The 16,355-nt window shown below is 35.4% G+C and overlaps 1 protein-coding gene across 1 annotated transcript; it reads left to right on the forward strand.

The window, feature by feature from the left end:
* The first annotated feature begins 209 nt into the window (after positions 1 to 209).
* On the forward strand, positions 210 to 14,011 carry LOC132549551 (ankyrin repeat domain-containing protein 42-like). The gene is made up of 13 exons (XM_060213488.1): positions 210 to 216; positions 1,309 to 1,466; positions 2,002 to 2,109; positions 2,228 to 2,347; positions 3,461 to 3,596; positions 4,065 to 4,265; positions 4,738 to 4,863; positions 5,570 to 5,719; positions 9,156 to 9,269; positions 10,049 to 10,175; positions 10,416 to 10,551; positions 11,896 to 11,952; positions 13,685 to 14,011. Exons 1-13 carry the CDS (start codon positions 210 to 212, stop codon positions 13,826 to 13,828), a joined length of 1,584 nt encoding a protein of 527 aa, XP_060069471.1. The 3' UTR covers positions 13,829 to 14,011.
* Positions 14,012 to 16,355: the final 2,344 nt, after the last annotated feature.

Consider the following 16,355-nt stretch of genomic DNA (forward strand, 5'->3'; position numbering starts at 1 on the left):
TCAAATTATAAATATTAAATCAAATATAGGTATATAGTCTGCTTGTAATCGAGTTTTTATACTCATATTTAACATATGGTAAAGAGATTAAATACGCGTAAATTTCATATGATTTAGATTTATTTAAAACCACCAGTCTTTTCAGAGAGTCGTTGGTGCGGTCCTACAAATTAGTGTAAACAAATTTAGAAACAGTGTTGGCAACCAAAATGCCAGGTAAGAAAAACAGATTTTTTGCTAAATATGTTCGTCGTATGTAAGTTATAACTTATGATGTTGTAATTTTTGTACCTTTCACGTTTAAAAACACAAATTTGTTATTGAGATAAAGCTTTCAATTATGGTGTTTTATAGTTGCATTGGATCCGTCATAAAATAGTTTTGTGTCCACGATACACGTTGTGTCATTTAATTGGAAAACGGAACTTCTTTACCTTTTTTTTCATTGAGAGATAAAATTGTGATTTAAATACGTAATATATAGTCTTGTGATCAAACAAATCTACTTGTAAGTGTACAGACGTACAGTACAGTCTTTCGTGCAATTAGCACAGTTTAAATATTCATTTTCATATTCAAATTTTGCATTTATTTCATTTTCTAATATGACTATACACTATTTTACGCATAAATATTGCGTCGAGTTAGTAAGGTAACTTATTGTTAAAACATAACTTTCATTATAGCAATTTTTACATGACCGTGAAAATAACCAGGGGAGGTAACTCTTATCATAAACACTTTTGCTCATTCAGTGTTGCTCGTTATTTGAGGGAATCTGACTCGCTTTAATAGATTTAAGTGAATATAGATGACTCAAATATTATATGAACATGTACATAATTTTTTTAAACAAAAGTACATTCCAATGTAATTTATATGAAATTAACAACCTTAATTATTAGCTGGACAACTTTCAAATGACCGGAGATATGGTGTGAATAGTGATGAAATATAAGATTATGTTGTTTCTGCTAAGACTTCAACTCACAATCTTTTGTTCTGAAATCAGATACCATACACCATTGCTAGAGGGAAATTCCCGCTAGTCATATAAATTCAACACTTCTTCACAAGAATGTTCCTTCCTTCAGCATCTCATTCTACTTAACCTTCACCCTTGGAATGGTCAACAAAACCAAATCTGTGATAGGAAGCTTAGACTCTAACTAATGGCCTTTTCCTCTCTTAAGCCAATGACCATAAAGTTCTGGACTTATACATGTATATAGCTTGGTAATAGTTTTATTTCCTGTAACAGTAAAATAGGTCCCATCCAACCTTTAATTTAATTTCTTAACTGTTCAGGCACAAGGAAAGGTTACGCTACCATACATGATGCTGTCAAACATGGGGATGTCATGGAGATGGAATCGATGGTCAAGAATGGTGCTAGTATAAATGAGGTAGAAGAGAAAGACAAATTCACCCCTCTACATGCTGCTTGTAACAGTGGTGCACTGGAGGTAAGCAATCCACCAGCACTTTGTGTCCTATATCAGGGTTTAGTAGATGATGTATAAAATATCATAACAACCATTACAATTATAATAATCTGTATACAATACATTTTGTGATAATTTGTCTCGATATTATAATTTGATTAATTACTGGTATAAGTTGTTAATTGAATCTTGCCTGCAATGACATTTACATAGATCTGTGGTGCGGTTGGTTCACAACAGAATTATCTCAAATCTATTTGTTGCCACCTTGTATTTGGTAATGAACCTTGTCATGAGTTATCTCCCTTGTATTATCTCTCCTCAAGTTAATTATTAACTTAAATCATCTCCATATGACCAGAATTAAATGAAAAGGAGGAGTTATCTCCCTCCCTTTGTATCAAAACTGACTACCACTGCTCACTTGATCTGTACAGACATCTTATAAATGATTATGAAAACGAATTATCTCCCTTATATAGTCTTCATGCAGGTACTCTTTTTGTATTTGGGGTTCTAAATAAAAATGAGTTATATCTTTATTTCCCTCCACTAGTGTCTACACTGGCTGTTATGGCATGGGGCAGATGCTACAGTGGTAACACCCAAAGGCTGGAGTCCGGCACACATAGCTTCAATACGTGGACAAGATGCTTGTATGCAGGTAAAACATTGTTGATTATACTAATTTCCCTGACAAAGGCCTCATGTTGGACAGTACAAGTACCAGTAGATATGGTTCATGATTTATGAAGCTAAATGATGGTTAACTACTCTTTCAGGCCCTGGTAAACAACGGTGTAAGCATGTCTACAAAGGATGCACGTGGCAGTACACCGGCTCACTTAAGTGCTGCTCATGGAAACTCGTTCACCCTAAACACTATACTCAGGTCTGGTGTGGTGAGTATATACAAATTTTCCTCTGATTATGTCTGTGGTTTGTAAACTATCTCATGGCTATTCAATTCTGTCATGTGTTGTAGGGGTTCACAACAGCCCAGTCATTAGAGTGTTGGTCTTCACAACTTCAGGTGAAGATCTGAGGTGTGTGGTTTGACACTCCCTACCCATAGAATGTGTTTCTCACGAAGCTGAGGAACAGACTGGTCTGTTCTGTTGTGGTTGTTTAACAAGACACTTTGCTGTAATTGTTTGGGATGACATGAAAATGGCCATATTGTTCAACAAGGTAGCCACTAGCTACTTCCAGACAACTTCACCTCAAAATAATCTTGGCTGTTTTTGATTAACAAACAAACAAACAATAAATAGGAATTTTAACAAATATTTTCATTTCAATATTGCATTAATTAATCTTATCTACTGATTTGATGTGACATGTATATAAAGCTCCATATCAAATAAAAAAAAATATTTTTATCAAATTCTCTTGAGCTTGGACACTAATATTCTGTATAAGTCAATTTCAAAGACAGGTAGGTTACACCTAGAGAGAAACAGAATCAATCATAAAAAAAAATCCAAACAGGTTCCTCACGGAATTTTGGGGGGAAAAGATCATTTTCTTTAATGAGTTTGAAAAAATGATGTGCTTTTTGTTTTTTCGTTCACCTGTTAGGCACGTAAATCTCTGATTATTACAACGAGTGGCAGAAATGTATTTGTACAGTAAATGTGATATTGTATCTGAAAGTGTGTTTAGTTATTGAAGCGAATTTGTCCTAGATTATCACGCCTAGAAGGTGGAATTTGCTTTGATAACTAAGTGTGAAAGTTTGTATCAATTACATCAGATCCCACAAATTGTCAGAATTTTAGTGAATTTCATATCTACCACTAAGACATTCTTAACATTATATTCACCATACCTCTCTAGTATTAAGCCTATGTTCTGTAATAAGCCCACCCCTACTATCAATACATATTCTATTTCATTTTCATATAATGATTGTAATAAGCCCAGACATACATGGTAACTACCAGATTTATGCTAAAATATGTAAACTTCATCAATGGACACTGTGATGTTAGTTCAACTGTAACCTTTTCCAGGACATTGGAGCCACGGATAAAAATGGCTGGACTCCGATTCACTCAGCATGTTACCATGGGCGCTTAGGTTGTCTCCAATTGCTCTGTAAGTGGGGAGGCAGTCCAGAGGAAGCAGACGACACAGGGAACACACCAGGTAACAGCGGAGACTGTTTTCTCAAGCCTTCTAATTCTTTATGCCAATTACCAAACATCTTTTACAACACAAGACACATGAAAAAAATCGTTGATTTTCATGAATCTTTATACTGTAAAAAATGTAACAAAACAGTGCTAACCTGTGTTGTTACAAATTATGTATTTTCCTTGAACTCAAATTTTGTGGTTTTAAGAACAAACCTTTTATCACTGGCATTTCACCTAAATAAATAAAATTCAAGAAATTTATTGATACTAATACTAACATTCAAATTAATTGGTCTGTGACTATATGAATTCTTGATAAAGAGTACACACCACAAAAATGAAAAGAAATTTCCCACGAAAATTTAATATTTTAGGGTTTTTATCATCCTTACAATAAAGCTAGTTATTTTGACAATTACATGAATCTTCTTAAAAGTAGCTGACAGTATACATTAGTTTTAACTATCTTTGGTAACAGCACATCTAGCTGCATCAGAGGGACATCTGCCCTGTCTAAAATACCTAGTCAGTTCTGGGGTGAGTCCCATGCATGTGCTCGGGGCTAGAAACGATCAGGGTGAGACACCGAAGGATCTCGCTCAACAATTCTACAAAGAATACATTGTGGAGTACATCAATGGCATAGAATGGGAGAGAGACCATCCTGATGAGGCAGAAAGTAAGTACATACATCCCGATGTAATAAGTCATGTGTTACTGTCCAGTAATAAGCCAATGTTTCGTAATAAGCCCACCTATATATTTTGCTGTTTAGTATAATAATTTAATGTGCCCTGTAACGAACCAACCCATATCTTTTGTTGTTTAGTATAATACTTTATCATGTCCTGTAATAAGCCCACCCAGATCATTTGGTTGGGAAAATGATATATCTTGTCCTGTAATACCTCAGAATTTAAGTCAGAAATTAAAGAGTCAAACATGTGATGGCATTTTAGTTTTTGAAACAAAAAAAAATTTTAGGATATTATATTTTTGATTTCATATGTGATTTATGGAACAAGTTTTAATCATTTTTCATTTTAGTGAGATCTTGCGTAAAGTCCTTTTATCACTTGTACCGTTATCAAGAAACGTAACGTGAACAAGAGTCAAAACTGGCATTTTTATATGTCACTTCATTTTGCCAGATCTCTCATTCCCTGCACATGTGGCTGCTTACGGTGGAGAACTCGAACATCTACGCATGCTGGTGGAGAATGGAGTTGTAAATATAAATGAAAGAGATGACAAAGGATCTACACCTGCTCACAAAGGTACGTAAAAAATTATCTATTTGTCCAGAGGTCTCTGTTTTAATTTTACATTTCATTTGAATTTTTCATTTTTTTACACTGAAAAAATCTTGTCTTTGGAAGATCAAATAAAAAAATTCGTTTTTTTTTCTTATTCTATGTTATTCAATGGAAAAGACACATTGATCTTTTTTTCAAACAAATTTTTTCAATTTAATTTTACAATTCATCAGAATTTTTCATTTCTTTCCACTGAAAAAATATTGTCTTTGGAAGTGAAAATAAAAAAAATCTTTTTTTTTTTTAATTCTAAAATGTTATTCAATGGAAAAGACCCATTGATCTTTTTTTCAAACAAATTTTTTCAGTCATTATTTCTGTAAAAGTTTTGAAAAAATATGTTGATTAGAAAGCATATCTTGTTACTGTACAATGAACTCTGGTTGTACTAATGATGCTGATCTTCACTCTTACAAGAAACAAATAGAGATTTCACTTTTACAAGCAATATCACATGTACACTGAACTATAGATGAAAATATGATTTGAGAGATGAAAAATTAAAATGTTTACAATGCAGTGCCAAAGTTCTATTCCTAAATACGATGACACAGCAATCTATTTGAATGTATGTATACTACCATGTGTGATTATTTATCAATGAAGAAAGTTTTGAGCATGAGATCCCTAGTTCCTGCTGTGATACATCATTTGTATTTTGATACAGCTGCTGGTAACGGTCACATTCACATCCTACAATGGCTGATAGAGATGGGCGCAAACATGACAATTACAAATCAAGCAGGGGAGACACCAAGAGATGTGGCGAGGAGGTTCTCACAGCTTGCTTGTGTGAAATTATTAGGAGGAGATCCAGGTAAGGAAGGGGAGGAAAGTGGGTATAAAGGAAAGAATCTGGGGGAGGGGGGTGTAAAGGTAAGGAAGGGAGAGGGAAGTGGGTATAAAGGAAAGAATCTGGGGGAGGGGGGTGTAAAGGTAAGGAAGAGAGAGGGAAGTGGGTATAAAGGAAAGAATCTTGGGGAGGAGGGTGTAAAGGTAAGGAAGGGGAGGGAAGTGGGTATAAAGGAAAGAATCTTGGGGAGGGGGGCAGTGTAAAGGTAAGGAAGGGAGAGGGAAGTGGGTATAAAGGAAAGAGTCTGGGGGAGTGGTGTGTAAAGGTAAGGAAGGGAGGGAAGTGGGTATAAAGGAAAGAATCTGGGGGGAGGGGCTGTAAAGGTAAGGAAGGGAGGGGGAAGTGGGTATAAAGGAAAGAATCTGGGGGAGGGGCAGTGTAATGGTAAGAAGGGAGAGGGAAGAGTATAAAGGAAAGAGGGAAGAGGGTATAAAGGAAAGAAGGAAGGGAGAGGGAAGTGGGTATAAAGGAAGGGGTGTAAAGGTAAGGAAGGGGAGGGAAGTGGGTATAAAGGAAAGAATCTGGGGGAGGGGGCTGTAAAGGTAATGAAGGGAGAGGGAAGTGGGTATAAAGGAAAGAGTCTGGGGGAGTGGTGTGTAAAGGTAAGGAAGGGAGAGGGAAGTGGGTATAAAGGAAAGAATCTTGGGAAGGGGTGTGTAAAGGTAAGGAAGGGGAGGGAAGTGGGTATAAAGGAAAGAAAGTGTGTATAAAGGAAAGTCTGGGGGAGTGGTGTGTAAAGGTAAGGAAGGGAGAGGGAAGTGGGTATAAAGGAAAGAATCTTGGGGAGGGGTGTGTAAAGGTAAGGAAGGGGAGGGAAGTGGGTATAAAGGAAAGAATCTGGGGGAGGGGTGTAAAGGTAAGGAAGGGAGAGGGAAGTGGGTATAAAGGAAAGAATCTGGGGGAGGGGGGTGTAAAGGTAAGGAAGAGAGAGAGAGGGAATTGGGTATAAAGGTAGAATCTGGGGGAGGGGGGTGTAAAGGTAAGGAAGGGAGAGGGAAGTGGGTATAAAGGAAAGAATCTTGGGGAGGGGGGTGTAAAGGTAAGGAAGGGAGAGGGAAGTGGGTATAAAGGAAAGAGTCTGGGGGAGTGGTGTGTAAAGGTAAGGAAGGGGAGGGAAGTGGGTATAAAGGAAAGAATCTGGGGGAGGGGTGTAAAGGTAAAGGTAAGGAAGAGAGAGGGAAGTGGGTATAAAGGAGGGAGGGGTGTAAAGGTAAGGAAGGGAGGGAAGTGGGTATAAAGGAAAGAATCTGGGGGAGGGGGGTGTAAAGGTAAGGAAGGGAGAGAGAGGGAAGTAAGGAAGAGAGAGGGGGTATAAAGGAAAGAATCTGGGGGAGGGGGGTGTAAAGGTAAGGAAGAGAGAGGGAAGTGGGTATAAAGGAAAGAATCTGGGGGAGGGGAGTGTAAAGGTAAGGAAGGGAGAGGGAAGTGGGTATAAAGGAAAGAGTCTGGGGGAGTGGTGTGTCAAGGTAAGGAAGAGAGAGGGAAGTAGGTATAAAGGAAAGAATCTGGGGGAGGGGGTGTAAAGGTAAGGAAGGGAGAGGGAAGTGGGTATAAAGGAAAGAATCTGGGGGAGGGGGGTGTAAAGGTAAGGAAGGGAGAGGGAAGTGGGTATAAAGGAAAGAATCTAAGGGGGAGAGGGGTGTAAAGGAAAGAAAGTGTAAAGGTAAGGAAGGGAGAGGGAAGTGGGTATAAAGGAAAGAATCTGGGGGAGGGGGGTGTAAAGGTAAGGAAGGGGAGGGAAGTGGGTATAAAGGAAAGAATCTGGGGGAGGGGGCTGTAAAGGTAAGGAAGGGAGAGGGAAGTGGGTATAAAGGAAAGAATCTGGGGGAGGGGGGTGTAAAGGTAAGGAAGGGAGAGGGAAGTGGGTATAAAGGAAAGAGTCTGGGGGAGTGATGTGTCAAGGTAAGGAAGAGAGAGGGAAGTGGGTATAAAGGAAAGAATCTGGGGGAGGGGGGTGTAAAGGTAAGGAAGAGAGAGGGAAGTGGGTATAAAGGAAAGAATCTGGGGGAGGGAATCTGGGGGAGGGGGGTGTAAAGGTAAGGAGAGGGAAGTGGGTATAAAGGAAAGAATCTTGGAGAGAGGGAAGTGGGTATAAAGGAAAGAATCTGGGGGAGGGGTGTGTAAAGGTAAGGAAGGGGAGGGAAGTGGGTATAAAGGAAAGAATCTGGGGGAGGGGGGTGTAAAGGTAAGGAAGGGAGAGGGAAGTGGGTATAAAGGAAAGAATCTGGGGGAGGGGGGTGTAAAGGTAAGGAAGGGAGAGGGAAGTGGGTATAAAGGAAAGAATCTGGGGGAGGGGGTGTAAAGGTAAGGAAGGGAGAGGGAAGTGGGTATAAAGGAAAGAATCTGGGGGAGAGGGGTGTAAAGGTAAGGAAGGGAGAGGGAAGTGGGTATAAAGGAAAGAATCTGGGGGAGGGGGTGTAAAGGTAAGGAAGGGAGAGGGAAGTGGGTATAAAGGAAAGAATCTGGGGGAGGGGGGTGTAAAGGTAAGGAAGGGAGAGGGAAGTGGGTATAAAGGAAAGAATCTGGGGGAGGGGGGTGTAAAGGTAAGGAAGGGAGAGGGAAGTGGGTATAAAGGAAAGAATCTGGGGGAGGAGGGTGTAAAGGTAAGGAAGGAAGAGAGATGGAAGTGGGTATAAAGGAAAGAATCTTGGGGAGGGGGTGTAAAGGTAAGGAAGGAAGAGAGATGGAAGTGGGTATAAAGGAAAGAATCTGGGGGAGGGGGGTGTAAAGGTAAGGAAGGGAGAGGGAAGTGGGTATAAAGGAAAGAATCTGGGGGAGGGGTTGTAAAGGAAATATTTAAAAGGAAGGAGGAGGACAGGGAAGTTGGTATAAATGAAAGAAGTAGGGAAGGGAAGGAGAGAGGAAGATTGATATGGAAACAAGGTTGAATGAAAAAAATATGAAAGGGAAAGAAAATGGAAAAGGTGGCAAAGAAAAAAGATGGGAAGACATGAAAGAAGAATAAGTCAATGATAAGGAGAACAAAAGGAAGAGTAGTTGGGAAATGTATGTTGAGAGAATAGAGAAATATGGACAGGACAATTGATGGAGGGATATGGTAAAGGACGGGGGGTGAAAAGTTATCAGAAGATGAGGGAAAAAAGTTTTAAGGAGAAAGGAGGATATTGGAAACTGATAAAAGGGAAGAAAGGAGAGAGAGCATGAAAGTGAGAGAAATACATGGAGAGGAATACATGAAAAGGTCAGATAGGAGGCTTAAAGGCTATTGTGACAGGCATAGAAACAACTTAGATTTGGTAAGTTACAGTTTTTCAGACTGTGCAAATCTTTGTCTCAACAACTAGTGTCATTTTTCTGGTGACATGTGAGGAAGGGAGAACGAGGAAATTTGTATGTAAATAATATATTTGTATATAATGTAAGTCATTTTGATGAATAGAGGAAGAAACCACGATAGTTGTCGGGGAAGAAGAAGACGAGGATGACATCACAGATGGAAACACAGAGGGCCGTTCAGTCCTACTTACCGATAAACAACGCAAAGAGTCACGAGGTAAGATATTTCTCCATTCTGTAGGATGCAGGGCTTTACTGAGAATGGATTTGAAACAGTGTTAAATTTTGTGTGCAAGCAAAGTGACTGTTAAAAGACTGGATGTACACGTTTTATAGAAATGACTACGAGTTCCGTTACTGATCAGGATTTTTCGTTAATCTCCATGAACCTCATAGAAATCCCAAATATAAACTTACCCCTGAATAGTAGTTTAATTTTGATACTTTATCAAAATTAATTCATAAAAGCATCTTGTCATTATCATTGGCTGTTTGTAATTTATCTTGATTACAGAAATGAGTATGCCTCTCTCTAAACTCTAAACTGTTGTTTTGGTGTTTTTTGGCCAACTTATACCTGTTTCTGTAAAGCTGAACTTTCATTCAATTGTAGCTCAACTTAACTTTCTTTCCATTGTTGTTTATTGTGTTTTTGTTATTGTTTTTGCCTTTTAAGTTTTTTTGTGGGTGTTTTCGTAAACTAGCACTCTCTCTATTTACTTGATTTTTCTCTTTATCTTTTCCTTTCTTTAACTAGTCTTTCTATTGATTAAGGTTGGTCTCTATGTCAGCTATAAACGTATTTCTTACCCTTAATCGTTTTAAAGATTTTCACATCTTGAAATATGCAATCTTGACCTTAATTTTCATGAACTTTATCATTTTTAAATTTTAGTTTTCTAAAAGTTTTATCTGTGGGTATATTTTAACTTTTTGCAAATCAATTTGCCTATATTTGGTGTTGCTGTAAACACGATCTTTGCCTGACCTTGACAGGGCGAGCAAGACAGAAGTATGAAGAACTGGAGAGGTTACTGGAGGTTGCGAAGAAGAATTACACACAATTAGGTGGACGACTACTAGAAGACCGCAAACGAATGCAAGAGATCAGAGACAAGGACAAGTCAGTGACCTTCAACTTTGATATGAATTGCATTCACTAATAGTTGAACTTTATCTCATGAAGTCTCGAAAATACTTATGGAAGAATTTTTCTGATACAAAGGACTGTAAAACCAATAGTGCTTATTGAAGTTATGAGTAAATAGGGAAGCCTTAAGTTATAAACAAATATATCAATTTCTTAAATTTGTTTGTAAGTAAATTTACTTTTGAAAATACATTTATTGGGTTTTCTTAATAGAACTATCAGTGAGCTGGAAGCCCAGTTGGACTATGAGAGACTGAGAAGGGAGAAGCTTGAGGCACAGCTCGATCAATATAGACGCGAGATAGCTGATTTAAAGTATCAACTCCAGAGTCGAGACTACAACTCAGGGGTAAGTTTATATTTTGTACTATACAACAATAGACTCATGTCTGCTGATAAGCCCATCGGTTAGTTTTTAGCTGTAAAATATCAACAAAATTGATAACATCCTGTAGTCAGTCCATCCCTGCTTCTGGAGTCAAAGTTTTCGTTTTGAAACCCTCTGACTTCTTGAAGAATAAAAAAAAAATCAATGTTTCTATGAATTATAATCTTGTTCCTGAAGAGAAAATAATTTTAAGTTTCTAAAAGTGCTTGTGACAGTATACGAAAGAAAATGAAAATAAAAAATCAGATGATACAAATTCTGTCAGAAAGAAAATAAATTTTAAGGAGATAATTTCATTGCTGTAAACTTAAGTATTCTGGTGCTACCAGCTTCTATGATTTCAATACATATATCACAATAATGTTTTCATATTCAGATTGTCTTTCGAGAAACAGATTATATTGAATTGAAATATGATCTTTGCATTGTTTAATACAGATTATCTTGACTTTTCAAAATTAAATGATTGTAAATTTTTACCTTTTGTCTTAATTTGCACTGATTAGCTTTTGTGAATAAGGACGATTAAATCATGTTCTTTGTTATTTTTTGTCTCAGGAATTTTGTAAAGAAGTTTTAAAATGTGATTTGATATATCCTTGTCTGCTTCACCACATTGTAAGGACAGATTCAGTACAGTTGGTAGACTAGGGGTCATAAATTTAGCTTATTTTGTTCTGTAGATTCAGGCAGTGCATGGCAATAGCAGCAGGGGAGATAACTCCTGTCTCTGACCAATACTCTGAGAAAATATTGTAAAACTTTTATAGTAATAAACATCAATTTAGCATGATAATACAATGATTTTCAGTACATTTGAATGAAGGAGTGATGGACAGATGTTACTGCCTACTGCTGCATTAGTTTAAAAATAAGGAATATAGGCAATGAAGAAATATTTGCTTACAACACGGCATGTTTCATTGTCCTCTTTAAATGTCAGTTTCTGATTTCATAAATGATTCCAGCTTAAGAGATTTAAAGACATATCTTTCAGTTGTGACTGGATGTAAATAAGCACAGATATCATTCGATAATTTCGCAAGATAACAGCTTTATTCAGTCTCTTGTGGAATTAGTCTGGATGTCAGATTACTCAAATGCCATTTAGATAGGGTCTAATGTTCATAAAAAATTGTACCTGGTTTAGATTAGTGTTGAATTTCTTCCCTGATTACATTCAACAAAAAATTCAAACGTTTCTGATTTTTTGAGTTTTTTTAACCGAGGAAACATTTTTTTTATTGATATGTGTAATGTTTTATGTTTTAGTTATATAAATATTTTTTTCAAATTCATTAAAAGGAAAACGATAATGTGGCCATCAACATTCACAATTCAAGGACATATTTAGAGCAGGAGGTGAGAGGTCAAAGTTTAAAGGTTCCTCTTTAGATTCATGACAAATATAGAGTTGTTTCCCTTCTTTCCTTCACAGAAAACACTTTCAACTTCTCTGGGTTTTTTTTCAATGCACATCCTAAACTGCATTCCTATCTTTTTAACAGACTGAACTTTTCTAAGGTTGCACAACACTGTGAGAGATGCACAATATATCTTCGATTAACAACAAAGTTTTCGGGTTGTAATAAATTAAACAGATTATAAACCTGCTGAGGCACTGCTTTCTTTTTTTACAGATTTGCTCAGAAATTTACATTTTAACTTATTGACAATTATCAAATATGTGTCATAAGGTATTTAGTCCATGAAGCATATAAAAAAGATAAATAACAAACATTTGACTGACTTTGATCCTATGCCAGTCAAGGTTAACCTGAGGTTTGATTTTTCACCAGAAGAAGGCTATTACACTTACCAGGCCTTGTTAATTACACTTTGGTGTAATCAGAACATCTCTCCTTGTGAAATTTCATCATTTGAATTAAAAGTTGAATTCTTACATGAACACTTTATGGTACCATTTGGTATCTGTTTTGTCCAATGTTCAATATGACATATACAAATATATCCTTTAGATATTAACAGCATTATACAATAGATCTAGCATTGACAAATGTTGCCTTTGCACTGCTTTTCTATAATTCAGATCGGTTTTGACTTCAAATGGTGCCATTTTTTCCTTTCCATAACGTTGGTGATTTAGAAAGTGTATATATCAATTTTCTACCTTAGTTGATAATTATATTATGTTAACAAACTTAAAACCTTTCAGAGATTCTGTTTTCTCGTTTTACCTCTTTCAATTTGTTTACATATCTTTTACATTGACTAACAAATCCCTGTAATTGAGATTGATGTCTCGCAGACTGATTTAGGAATGACATTAACAAATAGTTTTTTAACAGCATTTCACAGGGCTCACTCAGAAAGCTCATGAAAACCTCATGATTGTAAAAAAAATTCCTTTCTATAAAATCAATGACAAAAAATGTAGCGTGACCAAAATTATCTGTATGTAGCTTTGTATTGGAGGAATTTTTTCAAGTTTGATGTTTAAATCTTGTCTCAGGGATTCTCTTGAAGAGTATAGTACACTATGATATCAAAAATGCTATGACTGGAAAATGTTGGAGTCCCGTACAGCCATCTAGACATCTTTATCAAATTCCTCAAAACTTGGTTCAGATATCGAACAGTTTTGGAGACAATTGCTAAAACCCACTTTTCTACTTTTGTTTAGAGTATATCGGGTTAAAGTTTCAATTTAATTTGAATATTTCGTAAAGAACAATTTTACAATTTGATATCTTACAGATTACTTGGGCATGTTTGCTACATTGTCCCTCTTGCTTATAAAAAAAACAAATAAAAACGGTTTTGAAAACCAAACATAAAGGTCTGCATATTTACATAAACGTCATGTGTATTGCTTTTGCTTTTGGTGTGTATAAACAAAACAGGATTGCTCAGTTTCTGTGTTGAAAGCAGTATGGGCATATCAACCAATACATTTTGTATCTTGTAGGTCCACCAAACATTAAATGATAAAAGCTTTATGATTGTGCAGTACTCTGTAACATTTTTATATCATAAAAATAAATTGAATAATCAAAATTTAAATAAATTGAAACAAAAACTTTTTTTAAAAGAAATAAAATAGATTATTGCAGTATTTTCTGTTAAATTTCAGTCCAGTGATGCTGATAGTGACTTTGTGTCCAGACAGCGACGTACGAAGAAATCGACAAAAAGCAAGAAGAGTCACGGAGACGAAGGAATATTTATCAAAAGGAACATATCTGCCCCTAAACGAAGATCAAAACGTGTTGTGTAACCTGAATCTCACCGGACAACTGACAAAACACGACAAAAGGACAAATATACTTCTATAGTCAGGGGGATATATATATGTATATTGTTAGGGTTTCGATAGCCTGGACAATGAAACTGGACGTTGTAGGAATGTGTAATCATTTAAGATTTCCCAAGAAACTGCAATAGATGATATTTAATATAAGAGGACCCAAGAAGAATTATTCATTAAATATAATTTTCAAAAAACAATGTACATATTTCAATACTGCAATTTCAAATTTTTTTAAATTCCAAATTTTGTATTGTAACAATTTTTTAATTTCCATTACAGAAATGAATTGTTTGCTTAAACATTTAAAAAAGAAAGATGCAATATAATTTTAAATTTGTGAGGGATATGAACATGAAAATTCAGCTAACAAATTATAAGTGATGTGAAAACAAATCTTTTGGAAAACCATGAAAATTGACCCTCACTAAATGTGTTATTTTACAGTAATCAGTCAATATCTTTGTTATTCAACATATAAATGGTATCTCAAATTGCTTACAACGGAGTTAGAAAAGATGTTTTTCAGAGAAATAAGTGATTGTAAGTGAGCAAATGTGTATATAACTTAAAAACTAGCATTATTAAACAAACACTTATGTGTCGTTTATTTAGAAGTGTTGTTGAGAGATATTGTGGATCAAAGACAAAACGGAAAGTCATGGATTCACATTTGTAGAAGAAAAATATGAAGTACAATTCCTTTGAAATGAACAGTTCTTTGCTTCGCTGTCATCTACAGAATGTAATACTTTTATACAATATAGCTGTAGTAGTTGGTTTAAGGTACTAGAATTCAGAACATAGAACGAGTCGCTATATTAGATGTCGTGTGCATGAGGAGGAATATCATTCTTCACTGATTATATACATACCAATTTTCACCGTCAGATATGAGACTTTCTAAACTTACCCTGAATTGCTTAGTGTGGAAGCTTATAGCCCATTCTCTGTATACATGTGTAGGACCGTTTAACCAGTTCCATCTGCATTGTGATTTATTATACAAGTAGAAAAAAAATAAATTTTATTTATAATATTAAATGGAAACAAACTTTAAATTTTTTTAATCACATGATAGATTATTCAGGCAAATATTATTTTTAAAAAAGTCAAATTTGAAGCCATTTTGGCTCTTTATCGTTAGTCTACAAATTGTTACCACACAACGCAATCTGTGAATGTGTGTATGATATCATTTCCTTATAACCAAACGTGACATTACAACAGGTTACATTTTGGTAACACTCAAAAGTAGTATATGAGCATATTTATTGAAAAACAAGGCAGTCTTGTGATAAATATATAAGTTATTTCCGATGAATTCTTAGTTTTTGTTTTTGGCAATAATTTTGTGTGTAATTTGAGTAAATATGGTAATACATTGAAAACTTACTTTGTCTGTTAGGGTTTCTAGTGTTCCCTTTCTATATTCATTGCTTTTAGAATGCATTATTAAACCGCAAAATTGTTTTCTTTATTTCAAATTACAATGTTTTGATTTGTAATATGATGGTACAACACACGTAGGAACTCAGAGACAACATTTTCATTTCTTAATCAATATTTCTGTATTTTTAAATCTGTGCTTTTTTTAATTAATGTTAAATGAAACATTTCATTTCATACAGGAGGCGTGCATTTGATAAGCGCCATTGTTGTATAGAAATCCATTTCAGATAACTATCTCATTTTAATATGTATTCTCAAATTCATCATTGTTCATAGAATTGTTGTGTAAATTATATACTACTGCAACCGTGTCATTTCTAGAAAATTTCATGAAACATTTTTTGTGACATTTAATGTGAAACTTGTCAAAAATCGAAACTTGTACAATTTTAAAAGTTACATCATCCACATTTACAAATACTGGTATGTTCGCCTGCTAAGATATGTTTACTCCCCTGTCGATTGAAAATTTAAATTTAACATCTATGGAAGGTTTTCAATATTCCAGGAAGTTCCAAAAATCAGACTCATTTACTTTCTAGTTTTATTTTTAAATAAATTTTCAATTTCCATATCCAATATTCTTAATAAGAGGACATCAACTTTTAATTATGAATTAATTAGGGTATATTTAATTAACAGAATTTTTTTAACATCATCTTATCTTATTTGCAGGAGAATTAGTTGATAAGGGGAAATCCCTGCATGTGTGTTGTTAACTGTAAATTGTACGATAAATCAGAGACGTGTATATTATATACGTCTCTGGATAAATATAGATTTGTGTAATATATGTAAATGTTTGTACATAAGACCATATTTGACTAAAGAACAGCTTTATAATAAACGAGAAAGGAAAAAAACTTTGTTTTTCTTATTTATATATATTTTTTTCACGGATACTAGCTTCGCCTGCCAGCAGACTCATTCGGTAGACAAATGAGTGTACAGACAGACCAGGCTAGTACCTATGGGTTTTCTACTACTTTTGAGAGCGCAAATTTCTGCCGCTGTCATATCGTTCCGAGTTCGACACACGCTGAAC

The sequence above is a fragment of the Ylistrum balloti genome, unplaced genomic scaffold (genome assembly GCF_031769215.1).
Source record: "Ylistrum balloti isolate Yb309-2 unplaced genomic scaffold, AGI_CSIRO_Ybal_v1 Utg370064, whole genome shotgun sequence".
Classification (NCBI taxonomy): Eukaryota; Metazoa; Mollusca; class Bivalvia; order Pectinida; family Pectinidae; genus Ylistrum; species Ylistrum balloti.